The sequence below is a fragment of the Fringilla coelebs genome, assembly GCF_963513975.1.
Source record: "Fringilla coelebs genome assembly, chromosome: 1".
Lineage (NCBI taxonomy): Eukaryota > Metazoa > Chordata > Aves > Passeriformes > Fringillidae > Fringilla > Fringilla coelebs.
In genome coordinates, this window is record NC_140028.1 from 21,160,225 (window position 1) to 21,177,648 (window position 17,424).

The 17,424-nt window shown below is 40.0% G+C and overlaps 1 protein-coding gene across 1 annotated transcript; it reads left to right on the forward strand.

Annotated features, from left to right (window-relative positions):
* Positions 1 to 45: 45 nt before the first annotated feature.
* SLC25A32 (solute carrier family 25 member 32) lies at positions 46 to 17,408 on the forward strand. Its single transcript, XM_084202812.1, has 7 exons — positions 46 to 248; positions 2,998 to 3,148; positions 4,169 to 4,254; positions 5,499 to 5,659; positions 11,547 to 11,660; positions 12,199 to 12,344; positions 13,824 to 17,408. Exons 1-7 carry the CDS (start codon positions 62 to 64, stop codon positions 13,957 to 13,959), a joined length of 981 nt encoding a protein of 326 aa, XP_084058938.1. The 5' UTR covers positions 46 to 61; the 3' UTR covers positions 13,960 to 17,408.
* Positions 17,409 to 17,424: the final 16 nt, after the last annotated feature.

Sequence of the window (17,424 nt, forward strand, 5' to 3'; positions counted from 1 at the left end):
AGGCCGCGAGCCCCGCCGCGGCCTCAGCCCCGCCTCCGCCCCTGCGCGCGCGCGGCCGGCGATGGGCGCCGCGGGCCCCGCGTGCGCGGCGCGTGAGCCGCTGTCGCGGGAGCCGCTGTCGCGGGAGCCGGCGCTGCGTTCCGTGCTGCGGCACGTGCGGCTGGAGAACCTGGCGGCGGGAATGAGCGGCGGCGTCCTGTCCACCCTGGCGCTGCACCCGCTGGACCTCGTCAAGATCCGCTTCGCAGGTGAGGCCGGACCGTTCGTCCCCCCCCCGTCCCGCGCTGAGGACGCACCGCCGTGCCCGAGCTCGCCGAGCCCGGCCCGGGACCCGCCGGGCTTCCTGCCCAACGCCCGCGCTGCTCGGCCCGCCCCGTGCCAGGGGCAGCCCCGCGGCTTGGAATAAACCCGCCGTGAGCCGAAAGGGGCGGTCTCCCGTTCTCTTCCCTGCTATCCCTGCTGTCCCAAAGCCGGTTCTCGTCCCGTGTAGGGACCGTGGCGGGTGCGGTGCGCCCCGAGCTGTCCTCGGGCAGGTCGGAGAGCTGCCAGCCTCTGCGCCCCCGCCGTGGCCGCCAGTGCCGCAGACAGCGGAGCGCTGCCCGCTTTTAGCGGGCGGGCTGCCCAAACCCACGTACAAAGTTCACCTTTATGCCAAACATTTTCAGCACTCAGAGCGTAGCGGTGGTTTTGGAATAACTTGGTTGTTAACAATAGTGGTATTGTTTTACGGAAAACTCTGTAATTAGTTTGTTTTTCCACAGGGAAACACGGCAATTTCTCTTGACTTTTCTGCTGATTTGAGAAACTTGTCTACCATTTATCATATTTTCTTTCAGAGAGGTTGAAACATTTTACTGTATCTTTGGATTGTTTTCTTAAATATGGATGCTTATTCTAAAAAATTGATGTTTTAAGATCTCAAAACCAAACTATCAGAGAGACATTTTTCAAAATTCAAAACGTTGCATGCCCTAGTTGGGCACATCCTGAGCTGCGTTATGACAGGCACAGCCAGCAGAAGGGCTCTTTCCTTTCTGTTTTCCCTTTGTAAGACTATGTCAGAAGTACTGTGTTTGCTTTGGGGCTCTCCAGGACACGGAAGGAAGACAGTGACATACTGGTGTGATTCCAGTGGAAGTCACCAGACTGGTGAAGGGGCTGGAGCACATGGCATAGAACAGGCTGACAGAACAGGATCACTTTGGAGCTAAAATTGCAATCTATGACAGTGTTATTGGAAGACACAGAGAAGGTAAAGACAGATTCTTGGAGATAGTTACTAGGCTGAAAAGGAACAGACACAGGCGTGGAGAATTCCAGTTATTTTACTGTGAGGATGGTCAAATACTGGAAAAGGTTACCCAGACAGGCTGTAATCTCTTCAGCCATGGAAACATTCAGGAGTCAACTGGTCATGTCCCTAAGTAACCAGGTCTAATTAGATCTGGTTTGAATACAGGTTTGGATTAGGTGGCTTTTGGAGGTCACGTACTTTCACATGCTTCTTTGGGTTGAAAATAATAATTCCTATGTTTTGTCTTCAATGAGGGAGCAGGAGCTGATATCAGAAATGAATGCTGTGAAGATTCTTGGCAGCATCATTGACAGAAAGCCTTGCATTCATGTCTGTGATTTGCGATGTTGTTTATTATGTTTATAAACTTGCTCTAGTGTCTGCATGGTAAAAAAATTCACAAATGTTTTTGGGAAAACTATAGCAACACTTAGGAAGGAGAAAAGAGGTGTTGGTGTTCTAGTTTTGAGTGGTTGTCAAGGTGTTGAGGCATTGTCACACTGTGCTCAGCAAAAGCATTTTGTCTTTAATGCTGAAGTCTGTCACAATGTGTATGGGACACGGAGTTCAAGAGGAATTAATAATAAATGTGGCACTGAACAGAAAATGCCTGTTTACCAGGATTAATTTTGATGGGGACACAAAAACTACACTTGTAAAACTTTGAGATCAGTTTTCAGTACAGTTGCAGTCTAGCCAACATCTGTAGTAAGAATGAAAGCTGCTGCTATGTTGGCATCACAGAAATTTAGAAGAGAGCTAAGGAGTTCACCCCTACTCAGATAAAACTCTGCTTAGATCAGTTTGTTCAGTCAGTGTACTGAAGTTTTGAGTAGCTCCAAAGATGCTCTTCAGGCAACTTGTTCAAGTATTTGGTCATTCTGCTGGATAAAAAGTTCTGGTCAAAATTCCTTGTTTTTCAGCTTGTGTCTGTTACCTCTTGTCATCTCACCATGGACTGCATCACATGCCTCATCAGTAATCAACTTACTCCTTTGTTGTTTTGGTAGGAGCAATAGTAGTTACCACTCCAAGTTTTGTGGTCATCCATGTTCTACATGATCTGTCAGACAAAAACTTGTGTGCTTTCTGTATTTTTGAAGTGGTATTTTCTGAACATTTGGACAACTAGCTGTTAGGTTATTAGGTGGGAGAGGAAACCTTTGAGTATTCTGGTAAAAACTGACTTGGGAATCAGTAAGACATGACCCATTACTTTATAGAACATTTGAAAGAGAAAATTTGAATTTAAGAGTTGTTATTAGGACTTGTCTAAACAACTTAGAGAAACATGTCAAGGATGCCATCCATATCACTTGAAATATGATGCAAAATTGCTGGAGTGCTAAAAAGAAGAGACAGAAAACTTCAGATGTGCTGCTCATCAAAAATGTATGAAAGTGCATTTATTTAGCCTTGTCAGATTAATAGGAGCTTTCCTCTTACTGAGCTAAGTAGTTATCTCTCTTTTTTATTTCTTTTTCCCCCCTTTTTTCCCTAAGTTCTTTAATTCTAAGCTTATAAAGCTGTAAAGCCTAACTCTTGCATACTTGTGAAGTAATACTCGTGTAATATAGTTGATCAGTTATGTTTCATGTTTTTTATTGCTTGCTTTAGAGGCTGTGGACTCCTGTGTGGGCTTGGAGGCAGCTGAACTTTGTGCTTCCTGAAATGTTTACCAGTATAATTTCTCTCTTTTGTAGTAAGTGATGGGTTGGAGCTGAGGCCAAAGTACCATGGAATTCTTCACTGCATGAGCACAGTCTGGAAGCATGAGGGGCTTCGAGGCTTGTACCAAGGGGTGACTCCAAACATGGTGGGAGCAGGGGCCTCCTGGGGACTTTACTTCTTCTTGTAAGTAGAGCTGTAAAATGTGTCACTGCCTGCACAATGTAGTGTTCAGATATACGTTGCATCTTTGTGAGGTATAAAAATGTGCTAAGGGACTTAAAAATTTGTCATTCCCTTAGCTAGTCCAGATTTGTTAATGTTTATTATGCTTTGCTGTTCTAGAACTTAAGCAATTTGAGTCAGAGACCTGTTCCTTTGTCAGGTACAGTGCATTCCCTTGATGCTGTGAAAATACTAAGGAATTTGAGACATGGTAATACTATTCATAAAGAATTCTCTAAAAGTGCCAATACAATGTTCTTAAAACCTCATGAAAAACAAGAATCTAAATCGATTTCTTGAAAATAAAGAGCAAAAAGTTTTCTACTAAAACTAAATATTTGATAATTTTTAATCATTTTGGTGACAGTTTTTTCATTGTTTTTGTCAGTTCATGGGCTTTGCTTTTAAAGCCCATTTTTTAATATTCTACTTTATTAACTCTGTTAGTGCTTATCCCTATTAATTGAAACATTTTAGGAACTAGTTAGCTGGCATGCCTATGCAAAGCTCACTTGTCAGTTGTCTAGGCTCTGTTGTTGTTGTTCTTGAGTCCTTAAGCTTTGCTGTAGATTGCTATTGACACTTCCTCTTTTGTTAACAATTCCTTAGTTCACAAAAATTGCAAACTGGATCAAGAGAAGAACGCTCAGTGTATTTCTGAGCTAGAGGGTAGATACCTAGCACTGTGGGTCCCAATAAACTTCTTTTAGAAGTTAATTCTGGATATCTGATAATTTTCAAAATACAGACCCATTGATACTGTCAGTTTGATTATATAATTTAAGTATATATTTCCATAGTTCACTTTAAAGAGCTAACTGCTCAGAGACAATTAATCAATTAAATAACAGTAGTTTGAATGCCTTTTCTTCAAAGGCTGTGTACTACCATGATCTTTAGTCAGGTGTGTCACTCTGGATTGGGTTTTTTGTGATGCAGGTCTGTGTTCACCTTCACTAAACTGTGTTGTACATTTTCCAGTTACAATGCCATCAAAGCTTACAAGAAGGAAGGGAAGATGGAAAGTCTCAGTGCGAGCGAACACCTAGTGTCAGCTGCAGAGGCTGGTGAGGTTAAATGCAAAAATTAATGTTCATTTGTAGCCTTTCCATGTGCTGCTACCTGCCTTTCTGTGTCAGTGCAGCTTTTTCTTACAGGTGGCAAGCGTAAGTGTTCCAGCCCAGATGCAATAGTTTGTTGTCTGTAAATGAAACAAAGATGTCTAGCACAAATAGGTGGGTCACTGTGGTGCTTCAGTTTTGTGCAGAATTAGCAGCTGTCAAAATGTCTTTTGTCCTAGTTTTCATTCTGTGGAAGCACTTTCCATATTTAGTACTGTACTGGGTCCCAAAATGTAACTATAGAAATCTGCTGCTCTCAGATTGTTAACTTGTTAAATATTTAGTACTTGGGCCTGGAAAGGAGGTGGCCTGTTGAATCATGGAATAGTTTGGGTTGGAAGGGACCTTAAAAATAATCTAGTTCCAACCCCCTGTCTTTGGCTGGGACACCTCCCACTAGACCAGGCTGCTCAAAGCCCCATCCAGCTTGGTCTTGAGCACTTCCAGAAGTGGAGCATCCACAACATCTCTGGGCAATCTGTTCCAGTGCCTCACCACTGTCACAGTAAAGAATTTCTGCCTCATACTTAATCTAAACCTACTCTCTTTCAGTTTGAATCATTCCCCCTTGTCCTGTCACTACATGCTGTGCAGGCAATTTGGAAGACTTCATTAGGATTTTGAAGCATTCATTTAACGTTGAAATATAAGGCATATTGTTTGAATGAAATGTCATAATGGATTCTGTTATAATGGTATTTTCAATAACCTATAAAGCTATAATGGGTTCTTGGTATTAACTGTCAAAATTATTAAGCAAATCTCACATCACTGAGGTGTTCGTTAAATTTTGAATTATTGTATACTGAAGAATAACTCGGATAATCAGTGGTACATTAAGAAACTACATTTGCTGTCTACTTCGGATTATACTACTAGCTGTGGAAAGGTGAAGCAAAAAAGGGGCTGTACTAGGAATATGCAAAAACACATGCTCTGCAAAAAAGGGGCAAAATCACAAGTGCCCTGCAAAAGTACCGCAGCAGGAGTGAATTGGACTTGACTGTGAGCTTTGAAGGGAGAGAGAGGGAGCAATGGAGGGCATAAACTTCACCTGTTTTGAACCATATGAGTACTCTGGTAGGAGTAGTAGTTTTGTCTTGTAGAAGCCTGTGTTATATTGGACTGAACAAACTGGGACAATCTGTGGAGTTGGCATAACAAAGAGAGTAACTTCTGTCTGTTCTCAGGAGCCATGACCCTCTGCATTACAAACCCAATATGGGTGACCAAGACTCGACTTGTGCTACAGTACAACGCTGGCGTGGATCCATCCAAGCGGCAGTACAGAGGAATGTTTGATGCTCTCATAAAGATATACAAGACAGAGGGCATACGTGGCTTATATAAGGTAATCACATTTCAGAAAAATTCCATGATTGCCTTGCACCACCCAGTAGCATGGTGAGACTTGTAAAAATATTTGTCCACAAAAAAAAAAAAAAAAAAAAAAAAAAAAAAAAAAAAAAAAAAATTGCAATAGCTCGCTTACATTCTGTGAGTCTTCCCCACTGAAGAACTGCAGCAAAAAGGCTTAGTCAGAAGAAAGGCCATTATACTGGTGATAAACTGCTTTGTAATTTTTTTGAATCTTCCTATAATTAGAATTTGGATAAGCAGGACAGCAACAATGTAACCTCTGTTGCTGGTAGTACTTCCCTCCATTTTATCCCTTATCTCTGTATTTCTAACATCTTCTGGAAGATAACTAAAGTACTTGCTAATTTTTTCTTCCACAATGGATAGTTTCACAACTGCTTATTTTCCCTCTGGTTATTGATGTCTGTAACGTTTCAGCTCTAGATACATTAAATTTGCAGACTTCTAAATATAGCTTGCATATGTGTGGGGTTTTTGTTCCCTTTAATTTAGGGAAACAGATGGCAGCAAGATTTGGACTTTTTGCCTCCTCCTCTCATCAGGTCATGACATCAAGATGCATTCTTCAGTGCCTGGAAGTTGTGAAGAAACCTATTTTAGTTCATTCTGGCTCTTCTCCTGCAAGTAATGCTGCAGAATCATAGAATCATAGAATGGCTTGGGTTGAAAGGGTTCTTAAAGATATTCTTGTTCCAACACCCCTGTGATGGGCAGGTGTACCTTCCATTAGCCCAGGCTGCTCAGAGCCCATCCAGCCTGGCCTTGAACGCTGCTAGGAATAGGGAACAAGACCAATTTCTTGTAGAAATTATCCTGATTACTGAACGGTTGCTTATTTTATTTTCAGTGAAAAATGTGATCCTTCCTATTCTGTAAGACTTGTATGCTTCATGGCAATGAATGCCAAATTCTAACACCAGGAACAGGGCACCTTACTTATTCTTAAATTGAAATTGTCAGGATTTCTGGTTTGCCTGCCTGGATGTGTGCTCTGTTCCATGTAGATAAGTTCTGATTTCTTGGATCTGTTAGGTTTTAAGATGTCCTTCCAACCTTCTTTTCAGATTATTTGTGCAAGTAGCATGTGTCGCCTTTGGCACTAGACACTTCTTTGTAGTGTTAATCTGCAAGTGTGGGACTAAAGCAGCTACTTCCTTTGAAAGAGCAAATTACTTGCTTAAATCTGCAAAGAAGGTGACCTAAATAGGTCCTGAATGACCTACATAAGTATGCACACTGAGCAACTTCCATTTGATGTCAGGACTCTCTCAACCTTGTCTGTACTGGGGAAAAAGGCACTTCTTCAGGTGGCTCTTTGACTGTACATGCTTCAGCTTCCTCCATTTCAGTGTTTGGGGGAGTTTTTATTTTTCTTGCTCTGTTTGAAATTGTACAGCTAAAGCTTTGTTAATTGCCCTGAGTCAGGAGTTGTAGTACACACAATTGTCTTCTTTTTCCCCATAATTTTAATTTCAGATAGCATTCCTTGTAGCAGATAAGGGGATCTCATGTAGTACCACCTTACAGTAAGTGAAGGGATCTCAAATAGAGCAACTGTCTCAGATAGAATTAGAAATAAAATCTGGAAGCAGTTTCTTTCTGTTGGAGATTTGTCTCCTTAGACAATAAAGAATGGTATTTCTGACCAAGCAATTCAATATTGCTCGTTATTGCACAGATGCTGTTACTGATCTGAGCAAATCCTTTCAGTCCTTTGAGGTACAAACTGGTAATGTCAGGCTACATCAATCTTTCTAGCAGGGATCAAAGCTGTCTTTATTAGCTCTGCTGGGTATTAATTGTTCATCAAATACAGTTTTTTCAGAATCTGGGTTTCTCAGTAAGTTTTTCCTCTTGAACTTGTGTGTACTACAACTAGTTCTGAAAAGGCAGGAGGAGTCTCCTTTGCTCATCATCCCAGTAATCCAGTGATCTTCCACACCCTCCATCCTCTGGGCTTTGTCTTTTGGCCTCCATCCCCACCCTCCATCCACTGGGTTTTGTCTTTTGGCCTCTATCCCCATGATGGCTGGGGACAGAGCTGCTCTGCTGCTGCACACCAGGGTGAATTAAAAAACAGCTTGGGGTTATGTACTTTGAACACACCCATGAATCTGCTGGAAATCTGAGCTCTCAAAATTACTGTGGCATTAATGAATGTCATGCAACCATCTCCATGTTACGAGTGCTGTGTTGTTCTTTTCAACACAGTGCCCAAACATGGTAAAATACTTGTAAGATTGTAGGATTGGTGCTTTTAGGTTAACATAAACTATCTCTGAGCTGTTGAGAAGCTGTTCGATGTATAGTCTAGGGTAACTGACTACTAAGACATCAATCAGGAATGCAACTAGCATCCTTCATGGCCTCTGTATTTCTGTATGTGCATTTTTTATTCTCTTTTATTGATGATATAGAAGCAGCAGTTGGAAAGAGAGCAATGCTTAATAAACAAGAGTAAAATACACAGGAAATGTATAAAATTTAAGGAGGTTAAAGTAAAATCCAGGTTCATCAAGACTGAGAATAATAATGTAGCATGCCGACAACAACAAAAGTCATAATGGTAATGTGTGCTCGTTACCAAGTGAAATACATTTGGACACTTCTGTGTTGGCATTTCACTTTTGGTAGGCAAGATTCTATGCCCTGAGGATAAAGTACTTTTCCTGGTCCCTCAATGGCTGAGGCACTTAGCTGTCTTTATTTTGCAATGCTTTTGTTTCTGTTATTTTTCTTCTCGTAAATATGAAGCTTGTAAGCTTTCTATACCTTTGTACTTACACATAGCAAAATCCATTGAGATTTGGCCATCTTAATTTAAGATTTCAACTTAATTTGCAGGTTCTACACAGAGACATAAGCATAAGTGGCTTTGGTGGTAACATTTTTCACCATGAGGGAATCAAGATGATGATGGCGACTTCAGTGTCTTGTCTGCACAAGTTGTCAGAGCAGGGCACTCAGATGCTGCAGATCTCTGACACACTGAGAGCCCAAATGAGGGCAGCACTGGAGAGATTACAGGGGGTATTTGCTGCATTCTTTTGAAATAGATAGCAGAGGCTGTTCTGGCTTGAGTGCTGTCAAGCACCTAGGGCAGTGATGTGAGTACCACATCACCAAATGATCTTTGTTCCTTTCTTTACTAAGAAGCACAGGTTTTCCAGTGTGTACATTTGCCTGTGTTTCTTTTTATTGTGATGGATAACCTTTGAAACACCAACCAACAGGACATTTTCTTCTTGTCTGGATTTTCAGCACTTAAATCGCTTTAAGCCAACTTTAAAATATTTCTTTATTCCCACTGTCTGCTGCTCAGAATTATATGCCATTTAAATTTCTAATTATAGAATATAAATCCAGAATTATATTTAATTCTGTCTATTGTTCTGATCCTTTGGAAGAGAATTCAAGCAGGATTTGTTTGAGGAACCATTCATCTTGTCATGCTTCCATGGCAAAAATCTTCTAAAGATATATTTCAAATATTAATTTAAAAAATAACAAGAAATACATGCAGTTATTATAAAATTTCTCTTTACAGCCATATTATGTATAAAAATAAACATTAAGCGCTATCAAACTTTGTGGCAAGAAAGAATTTTGAATTAAATTCTTCTAAGAATAAGAAAGAGAATATGTTTCAAAAACTTCCCCAGCCAAGATATTTATGTGAAGAAATCAGTTTTGCTATGAAACATTTTTCCATAAGAATACATTGTTTTCTATGATCAGTAACAGTCTGGGTCAACTCCTGTTTTACTGAGGCACTTTGGCTGACAGTTGCCTCACTCCCTTCTTGCATATTTTAATATTGGCCCAACATTAAAAGTCCCTCAGTCTTTGGAAGCTCAGCACAAGACTTCAAGCACGCTGGTATTTGTGTATGAAGTACTACCAGTAGATGCTTTGGGACTCAAGGGTTTGAGTTATCCAAATCTTCTGGCTTAAGTTTAAGAGTTGAACTCTCTTAAAGGTTGTTTAACGTTCTTATTTTGTTGGCAGGGAAAGTATTACCTCATTTTTCTATGATATTAATACATTGTTCTAATTCTTTCCAACTGGAGAACAATTACTTCCACTGTCTTTTAGGTTTTTTACTCATTAATCACTGTTAAATGTTTGTGAAGATTTTCCCCTGCTATCACTGTCCATAAGTTTCATACTGGTTTGTTTTTTGGGTGGTTTTTTTTTTGCTGACCCAGATAATTTTTTCATAGGTTTTTTTTTTTTCTTCTTCTGTTTTTATATTGCTTTTATTTTCTTCTCTGATCCAGGATTTCTGAAAACCAAAGTTGCCCTTTTCCTTTGGTTGGGGTCCTTTGACTTCAAACTTCACTTTGTGCTTACAGCTGACAAAATACAGATACGTGGTTTAATTCCACTTGTTCTCATTTGGGGAAATTTTTTTTTCTGGGACTTTCACTAGCCTTTAATGCATTTCATTAGTTTGTGCTCACTGATATCAAGTTCATGACCATTATTTCTTACTGTGAGAAGAAGAAATTCTAAAAAATCATCTCCTGAAAGACTGAAAAACTTTAGAAATCTGTATGTAGCATTTGGAAAGCTGATCCCTGAAGTGGTATTTTGTGTATTATCCGTGCAATTTTTATGCCTGCTGTAGTTTTAGTTGTTGGCGTTTTTTCTGCAATTTTATTATTTTGTTTCCTATTTAGGAGTTTTATTTATTATTTTGTCTTTTATTTTGTCTAATTCAGTGGACTCCTTCAGGGATCCCTTCTCCTTTTCAGCTTCTCTGGGCTTTTAATGATATTCTGATAAGTCTTCAACGTTTTGGGCTTCCCTTTTAGTCTAACACAGAGTTTGGCATCTGAGCACATTTTTAAATTCCTTTTTCTTGCCTGAATGGATCATGGGAAATAAAACTGTTCTTTTTTTTTTTTAATTTGGTTCTTTTAGTCCTTTTAACCACATTTTGATCACTTACTCTGTTATAATTGTACCCCAAAAGTTTGCACTAAGCTTTTGAGTCCCTTTCTGACCAAGATGATTAATCCTCCATTTATTTGTGTTTTTCAATGCAAGTGACCAACTCTTCAGAAAGGAGAGTGCTTTTCGTGCTGTAGTGCTTTTCAGAACCCCTGCAGCTGGCAGCTCATTTTAATGGAGCTAGTCCTGCTCCTGGGAGAACTCCTGTCTTCTCTTTCCTCTGGAGGCAGTTCAGAAAGTACCTGTTTTCCCATTTCATTTCAACTTTTTTGAACCCAAACGTTGATGTGTATTTTCATGTGTTTGTGTGTGTAAGAAAGACAGTGCTGGAGCAGCTCACTCTCTTCTCCCAGAGGGACATGTTATGGTAGTGGACATGGCAGTGTCAGGTTTATGGTTAGATTTGATAATCCTACCGATCTTTTCCAAACAAAGTGATTCTATGATTCTATATAAACAGAATCTATTTCCCAGGCTCAACCACAATAATGTTTTGTACCTCTGCTCCTGGTGGCTCTTCTCTGAGTTGCCGGCATCTGTCATTGTTTTACCAGTCTCAGGTGGGAGCCAGACCCCTCAGTACCAGTCTCTGGAAATGTGCACTGAGCTTGATTTGTCATTTTGCAATCCTGATCTGTGTTACCAACTTGTGCTCTGTGAGTTGGAGTCCCTGGGCCACTTGTTTTATCTCAGTGACTCAGTAGGTGACTTTGGGCTGTATGTTAGAAAAGGAGCATTTATTGAGTGTTGGTGTGATACCTGCCCTTAAGGATCCCTGAGTCAGACTGCAACTGCTGTGCAGGCACAGTCTGTACATTCAGGGAGGGCAAATGTAGGGGTGTGAGCTGTGCTCTGTCAGGTTTTGTACATTACCCTTTAACCTTGTTTTATCCTTTTTTTAGGGATTTGTGCCTGGTCTGTTCGGAACATCACATGGAGCACTTCAGTTCATGGCCTATGAGGATTTGAAAGAGAGATACAACAAGTATAGAAACAGAGTATCAGAGACAAAATTGGTAGGATGCTTGAGAATAAAATTGTGTTGTAAATAAATAGAAGTGGATTCCATTAGTCAGGTTATACAGCAGCAGTACAAAGTATTGGTACATTAATTGAAGTGCAGAATATATAGAAGGAAGTAATACTTTCTCACTTTTTAGGAACAAGCAACTGGTTTTGAAAACCAGCTTCTTATTTTGGCAAGTGTTTTGAGACTTTTAGAGGAAGGAATGAGGGTTTTTTTCTTACATTGTAGAATCAGAGGGCGTGGTATTAAACCCTGGAAAACTGTTCGGATGCAAGGTGGGCAAAGGTAGCTACTTTTGGAAGAAGTGTTTCTCTTAATGGGAATGAGAAGACACAACACATGTTTTACAGTCAATTACTTGTAGCACTGCGTGCAGTAAAAACTGACATTTCTTTTAATGTGTTGTATTATAAGGGGGAAAATCTAGAGTATTATTTGGTTGTACATTTAAAAATCAAATAAGATTTTGGGAACTGGCTAATTTAAACCATACCTAAGGCAAGCCTGACAATTTTTATTGCTTTTAGAACACTGTGGAATACATAATGATGGCAGCTGTATCCAAAATATTTGCTGTGGTAGCAACGTATCCCTATCAAGTTGTGCGAGCTCGTCTTCAAGACCAGCACAACACATATTCTGGGGTGTTTGATGTGATCCGCAGGACCTGGAGGTAGGTGTGCTAAATTAAAAGCCTGCATGTTGCAAACTGAGTTTTACAGAATCAGAGCTACCTTTACTGGCTTCTGTGCTGACTTGCAGGACCAGTACAGTTCAGAGCAAACAAAGTGTTAGTTGTACAAAGTCATATTGTGCAAGATGCCACCATCAGCAGTAAGCTAAGGAGAGAGGAGGAGACTGGAGAGAGTGAATGCCCCCTCAGGTTTCTGTTGTTTATTCTGTCTTCCTTCTCTCTTCTCCAGCAAATTTCACAGGCTAAAAAATAATATTATCATGGCTGGTTTGGGACACTAAATGAAGTCTCACTTGAACTGCTTTGGCTTATCACATAGGACAGGAGCTGGGAGCTGTGCTAATCTAAATTCCTGGCAAGATGAAGTGAGCTAGCCAGAGCTGATTATACTGATGTCCCTGGGTTACCCTGGGGCTTGACTGCATTTGTAGTCTGGTCCAGCTTCCTCTAGGACCTTTAGAGGTGTGTCTGTGTGACCTCACACCTATTCTTATCTTCTCACAAACCTTCCCTGAGCTCTTCCCTGAGCTGCACAGTGCAGGGGGGAGTTTTCACACAGACCTGTGTAGTTACTAAGGGTGGCCACCTCTGCATGTGCATCCATGGCTTTGGGCAGTGCTTCTGGCTTGGGCCATATTGCTGGAGAGGTGGGAGTGGGCTCCTGGGCTGTGCAGAGGGGCCAGCTCAGTAAGTGCCTGAGGCTCTGTTGCTCCAGGAGCACCCCCGGTTCAGAGGCTGTGCAGCCGTTTTGACTGGAGGCAATTCAGAGCAAAAGTAGCTCTGGTGTGTCAGTGCTGGGCCCTTCAGTGCTGCAGGCTACAGGAAGGCTTTTTTGTTCTGGTGAAGTGTAGTACAGCCATTCTGGAGCCACTGCTGAGCTCATGATGAAACAAATGGGACTTAAGGAGGGTTACGTAAACCACACCCAAGCATTTCTCAGGATCTCTGTTAACTCCTCCTTCCAGGTGTCCTATGCCTGTAAGGCCTGCACCTAAAGAGATGAGATTTAATGTCTCTAAAACTTTCTAATGGCCCTAGCATGACACACTGATTCAAATTGGATGAAACTAGATTCTCCTTTATTGGCCAGTAGAATCAAAATTCTGGAAGGGTGCCTAAAGTCTCAAAAAAATGAATGCTGACTTTTCTTAGTTGTTTTTGCCAGTGCTTGTAGCATGAAGAAAGATGGTAAATTGGCTTACTTAGACAATACCCACAGAAACCACTCAAAGCGTAAGCTGATCTAAATAACTGATCTACATCATGGTATTGTTATGTTCAGAAGAAAAACCAGTAGGTTAATACTTGATGCACTTTAAACACTGTCTGAAATTGTTATTTCTAACCTGAAGTACATCTCCCAGTGGGAGTGTGAGAAATAAAATGCCAGGCTTTGTTTTATGTCTGATTTTTTCTGTTAAAAGACATTAATTAAAACCTTTTTTTTTGTCTTTAAAGGAAAGAAGGTGTTCATGGATTTTACAAAGGAATTATAGCTAATGTAATCAGAGTGACGCCTGCCTGCTGTATTACCTTTGTAGTTTATGAAAATGTGTCTGGCTTTTTACTTGGTTTTAGGAAAGACAATAATTAAAGGTATGAACTTGTGTTCCTAGGAAGGAATCTATCCTTCATTTTTTATATTCATCTGGGAGAAATTTAGTTCAGCAGTCTTCTTTGACACTGTGAATTGATCTGGTATTTTGAGGAAAGAATGTAGAGACAATAAACCCTGCCAACATCTCTCCTGTTGAACGTTCCTGCACTGCTGCCTTCCTCTCTGAATCAGCTGTGTCTGCAACTGTGAAATAAGAGTGCTGTGACTGAGTGAAGGCAGCTGCACAGCAATTCCATTCATCCTGGCCTGCCTGGAATAACCCACTAAGCAGTTTCAACAAGTCTCAAGATAACAGTTGGTGAAATTCTGCTCCTGCACAAGTGGAAAAATTCATATGAAAGCAACCCTGGGACTTGTCAAAACTTTCTTAAATCTCTGAGTCTCATTAAAACAAGGAATGTCATCTGAATCCACCTCTGTGTAATTCATCAGATTTTAGGATATGGAACTCCAGACTCCATTGTTCCTCCAACACAAAAATGCTTCCTCAGTGGGGTGCACTTTGGAAACTGAAATTGTTTTTTTAAAACAGCTGTCCATTCTTGGGTTTGAATAATTGCAAGTCTGAAGCTCAGTTCTTGTCTCATACCAGGTCAGACTTGCACTGTGGTTTTTGGCTTGGTTTTAGCAGCAGACCAACGTGCTGAAAGTGCATGCATTGCTGGACAATTAATTCGTTATCTCTCATTCTCTCTCCATCTCTCTCTGTGCCAGAGTCTGTCTCCATTAATGATACAGCTGGCCAAATATTACTAAGTAAATGCATATTTGAAAGTGGGCTTACATTTTAAAGATGAGGAGTTTTTTCTAGTAATCCCATAGTGATGCAGTGTTCAAGCCAGTGTAGCAAAAAATAGGACAATACTTACTTTCAGTAATATTCTCTGGGAAAAAAAATGTTTCTAGTCTAAAAAAATCCTGTGCACAGGACTTTCTTAAAAAAAAACAGAACAATATCTTTATGTCTTCCGATTTGGTTTAAGGAAAAGATTGTTGATATATTGATTGCTAATTTACTGATAAATTATAGTACATATCAGTATATTTGTATAATAATTATGGGGCTTTTTCCACACCAATAATTGCCATCAAGGATATGTACTTTTTAGACTTCTGGGTTTGGTGGTTTGGGGTTTTTTACTTCTGTAAGAAAAGACATTACTGGCCCTAACATCTGCCTCCTGCTGTTGGTAAGAAGATATTCAGTATCTAGTAAGTATCATTTAACTAGGAAATAAGTTAGCAAAGGTTATCCAACAGGTAGGGGAAAATCATCAGTTTCCTAGAGAGCAGAGTAATCACTTAGAGAAGTTTCCTGTTGACCAGACTAACCTAAAGCAGAAAGAACAATTGTTAATAAAAATTTAATATATTAGGGACTTGGTTTAAATTTTAAGTTAAAATCTAGAAAGCTACAGAAACTACTCAGTATTTTGAATCTTCATTCAGTGATCCACTTGCTTGTTTTTGTAGATACTGTTGCCATGTACCACATTTTGTGTATAACTAAATTTATTCATAATTTACACTTTCTCTTCCACAATCCCATCCCCTCTACTGACAGAGTTGATAATCTCATTGGAAAGAATAATCTCATCTGGGGCCAGCATGGCTGGCTTTGGTTGTTATTACAAAAGGTTCTGTGTGTATTTAGTGGAAGATAAATTTACTGGAAGTTTACCGTGTAAATAATGTAGATCCAAAACAGCAGCTTCTGCCTTTGGAGGGTGCTTGCTGGGTTTTGTGTGTTTTGTGGTACACAGAATGAATTTAATGGAACACTGAGTTAACTCTACCACCCAGGTCCAAAATATATTGTGAAGACATATATGAAAACATGATAAAAGAGAAAAAGCTGTGCACGTACTAGCCTGGATTAGTGTGCTCTGGGCCAGAACAGCTCACTGGTGCTTCAGGATAAATGCAGGGGCAGGCTGTGAGCATGTGCACAATCACTCACTGTGTGTTAGCTGACGTTCTGTAAGTTCACACCACAGCTCAGCTCATAGTAACTTGTTTGTGTTCAGGTACCTTAAAACCATCGTCCAAGCCAGTGAAAACACTGCAGTTCTTCAGAGACAAAATACCAGCTGTGTAACTTGCTGGCTTGCAGCAAATCTCACACACCATCTTGTGGCTGGGTAAGCCCAAGTGCTCCCTTCTTGCAGGTGTCCTCTCCTGGTATCTGCAACAACAGCTACAGGCAAGAGCTGCCCACCCGAGAGAGGCCTGTAAGATTTCTATCTTACAGCTTGTTCAGAAAAGAAAATGAGATTTAATTCTAAATAGCTGAAATAAATTCATTATCTCAGATTTAATGGGTTTTTTTCCTTTTAATTTCTGGGAAGAGTGGAGATTTTTGCATGTTGTACATGCTTTTCATGAGTTTTTTTATTTCGTTAATGTAAAATTGGTTTTGTAATACAAACATGACTTGTTTCTCTTTAGAATGTGTACAATTATTAAAAATATTTGAGTATGCCACTTGCAGCATTTGGAAGAAAGTACTTAAAACACTGAAGCTTATGGTCTGTTGGTGTGATCGCTGTTGTCACTTGTCAAACAGCTGTGACATCATTGTTTCACTTTACCAGCTCAATTTTGGAAAGCCTAGCCATTTCAGCCTGTCTTATGTCTGTATCTTCTAAACTGTTTAATATATCTAGCTTTTAACCCACACCAAAGGGGTTGTGTATAACTGAAAGGCTAAATCCAGGAGAATGATTTTATTGGAGCAATGAAATTGTCGTAACTGTAAAGTTATTTAGTGTCTGCATCTTAGTAGTGGAGACCAGTCATAGGTATTACACTGAAATCCAGTCTATCAAGAAGCAAGAGAGAGAGGACGAGCTTAAATAGTCTGGTTTTGCTCAGTTATTCATGATGAGGTATTTAACACTTACCACATTGCCTAGGTCACACTTAAGTCACCTGGAGTTTGTTGAGACAAGACTATAACAGCAGAGCATCCTATTCTGCAGTCAGGTTTACAGGAGTACATTTTATGTATGTTTTCTGAAGGCTAAAGCCAACACCTGATTTTACTTTCTTACAACTTTATCTATAAAGCCTTCTAAAGAAATCATGTATCACAACACCATGTAAAATACCTTAAACAGATTAATTTTCAATAAAATAACCCGGATTTCTTTTTTGTAAAAGGTCTTATTTATTTGATACAAAAAGTTATGGTTAATTGTAAAAACAGTGGTGGTATTACATCAAAAAAGAAATTTAAAATGTTAATGAACTTGGTTTTGATATTTGTATTCTAAAAAGATTATTATAAAAAGCCTCTGCCATGTGGAAAACAAGACAAAGACTACAGATGCAAGGCTTTGGTGCCTTTCAGTCCAGTACTTGCATCCAACTCCATTGAAATAAATTCTGGAAAAAATAGTAGAAAATTTAAAAAAAAAAAAAAAGGATACTATAAAAAGG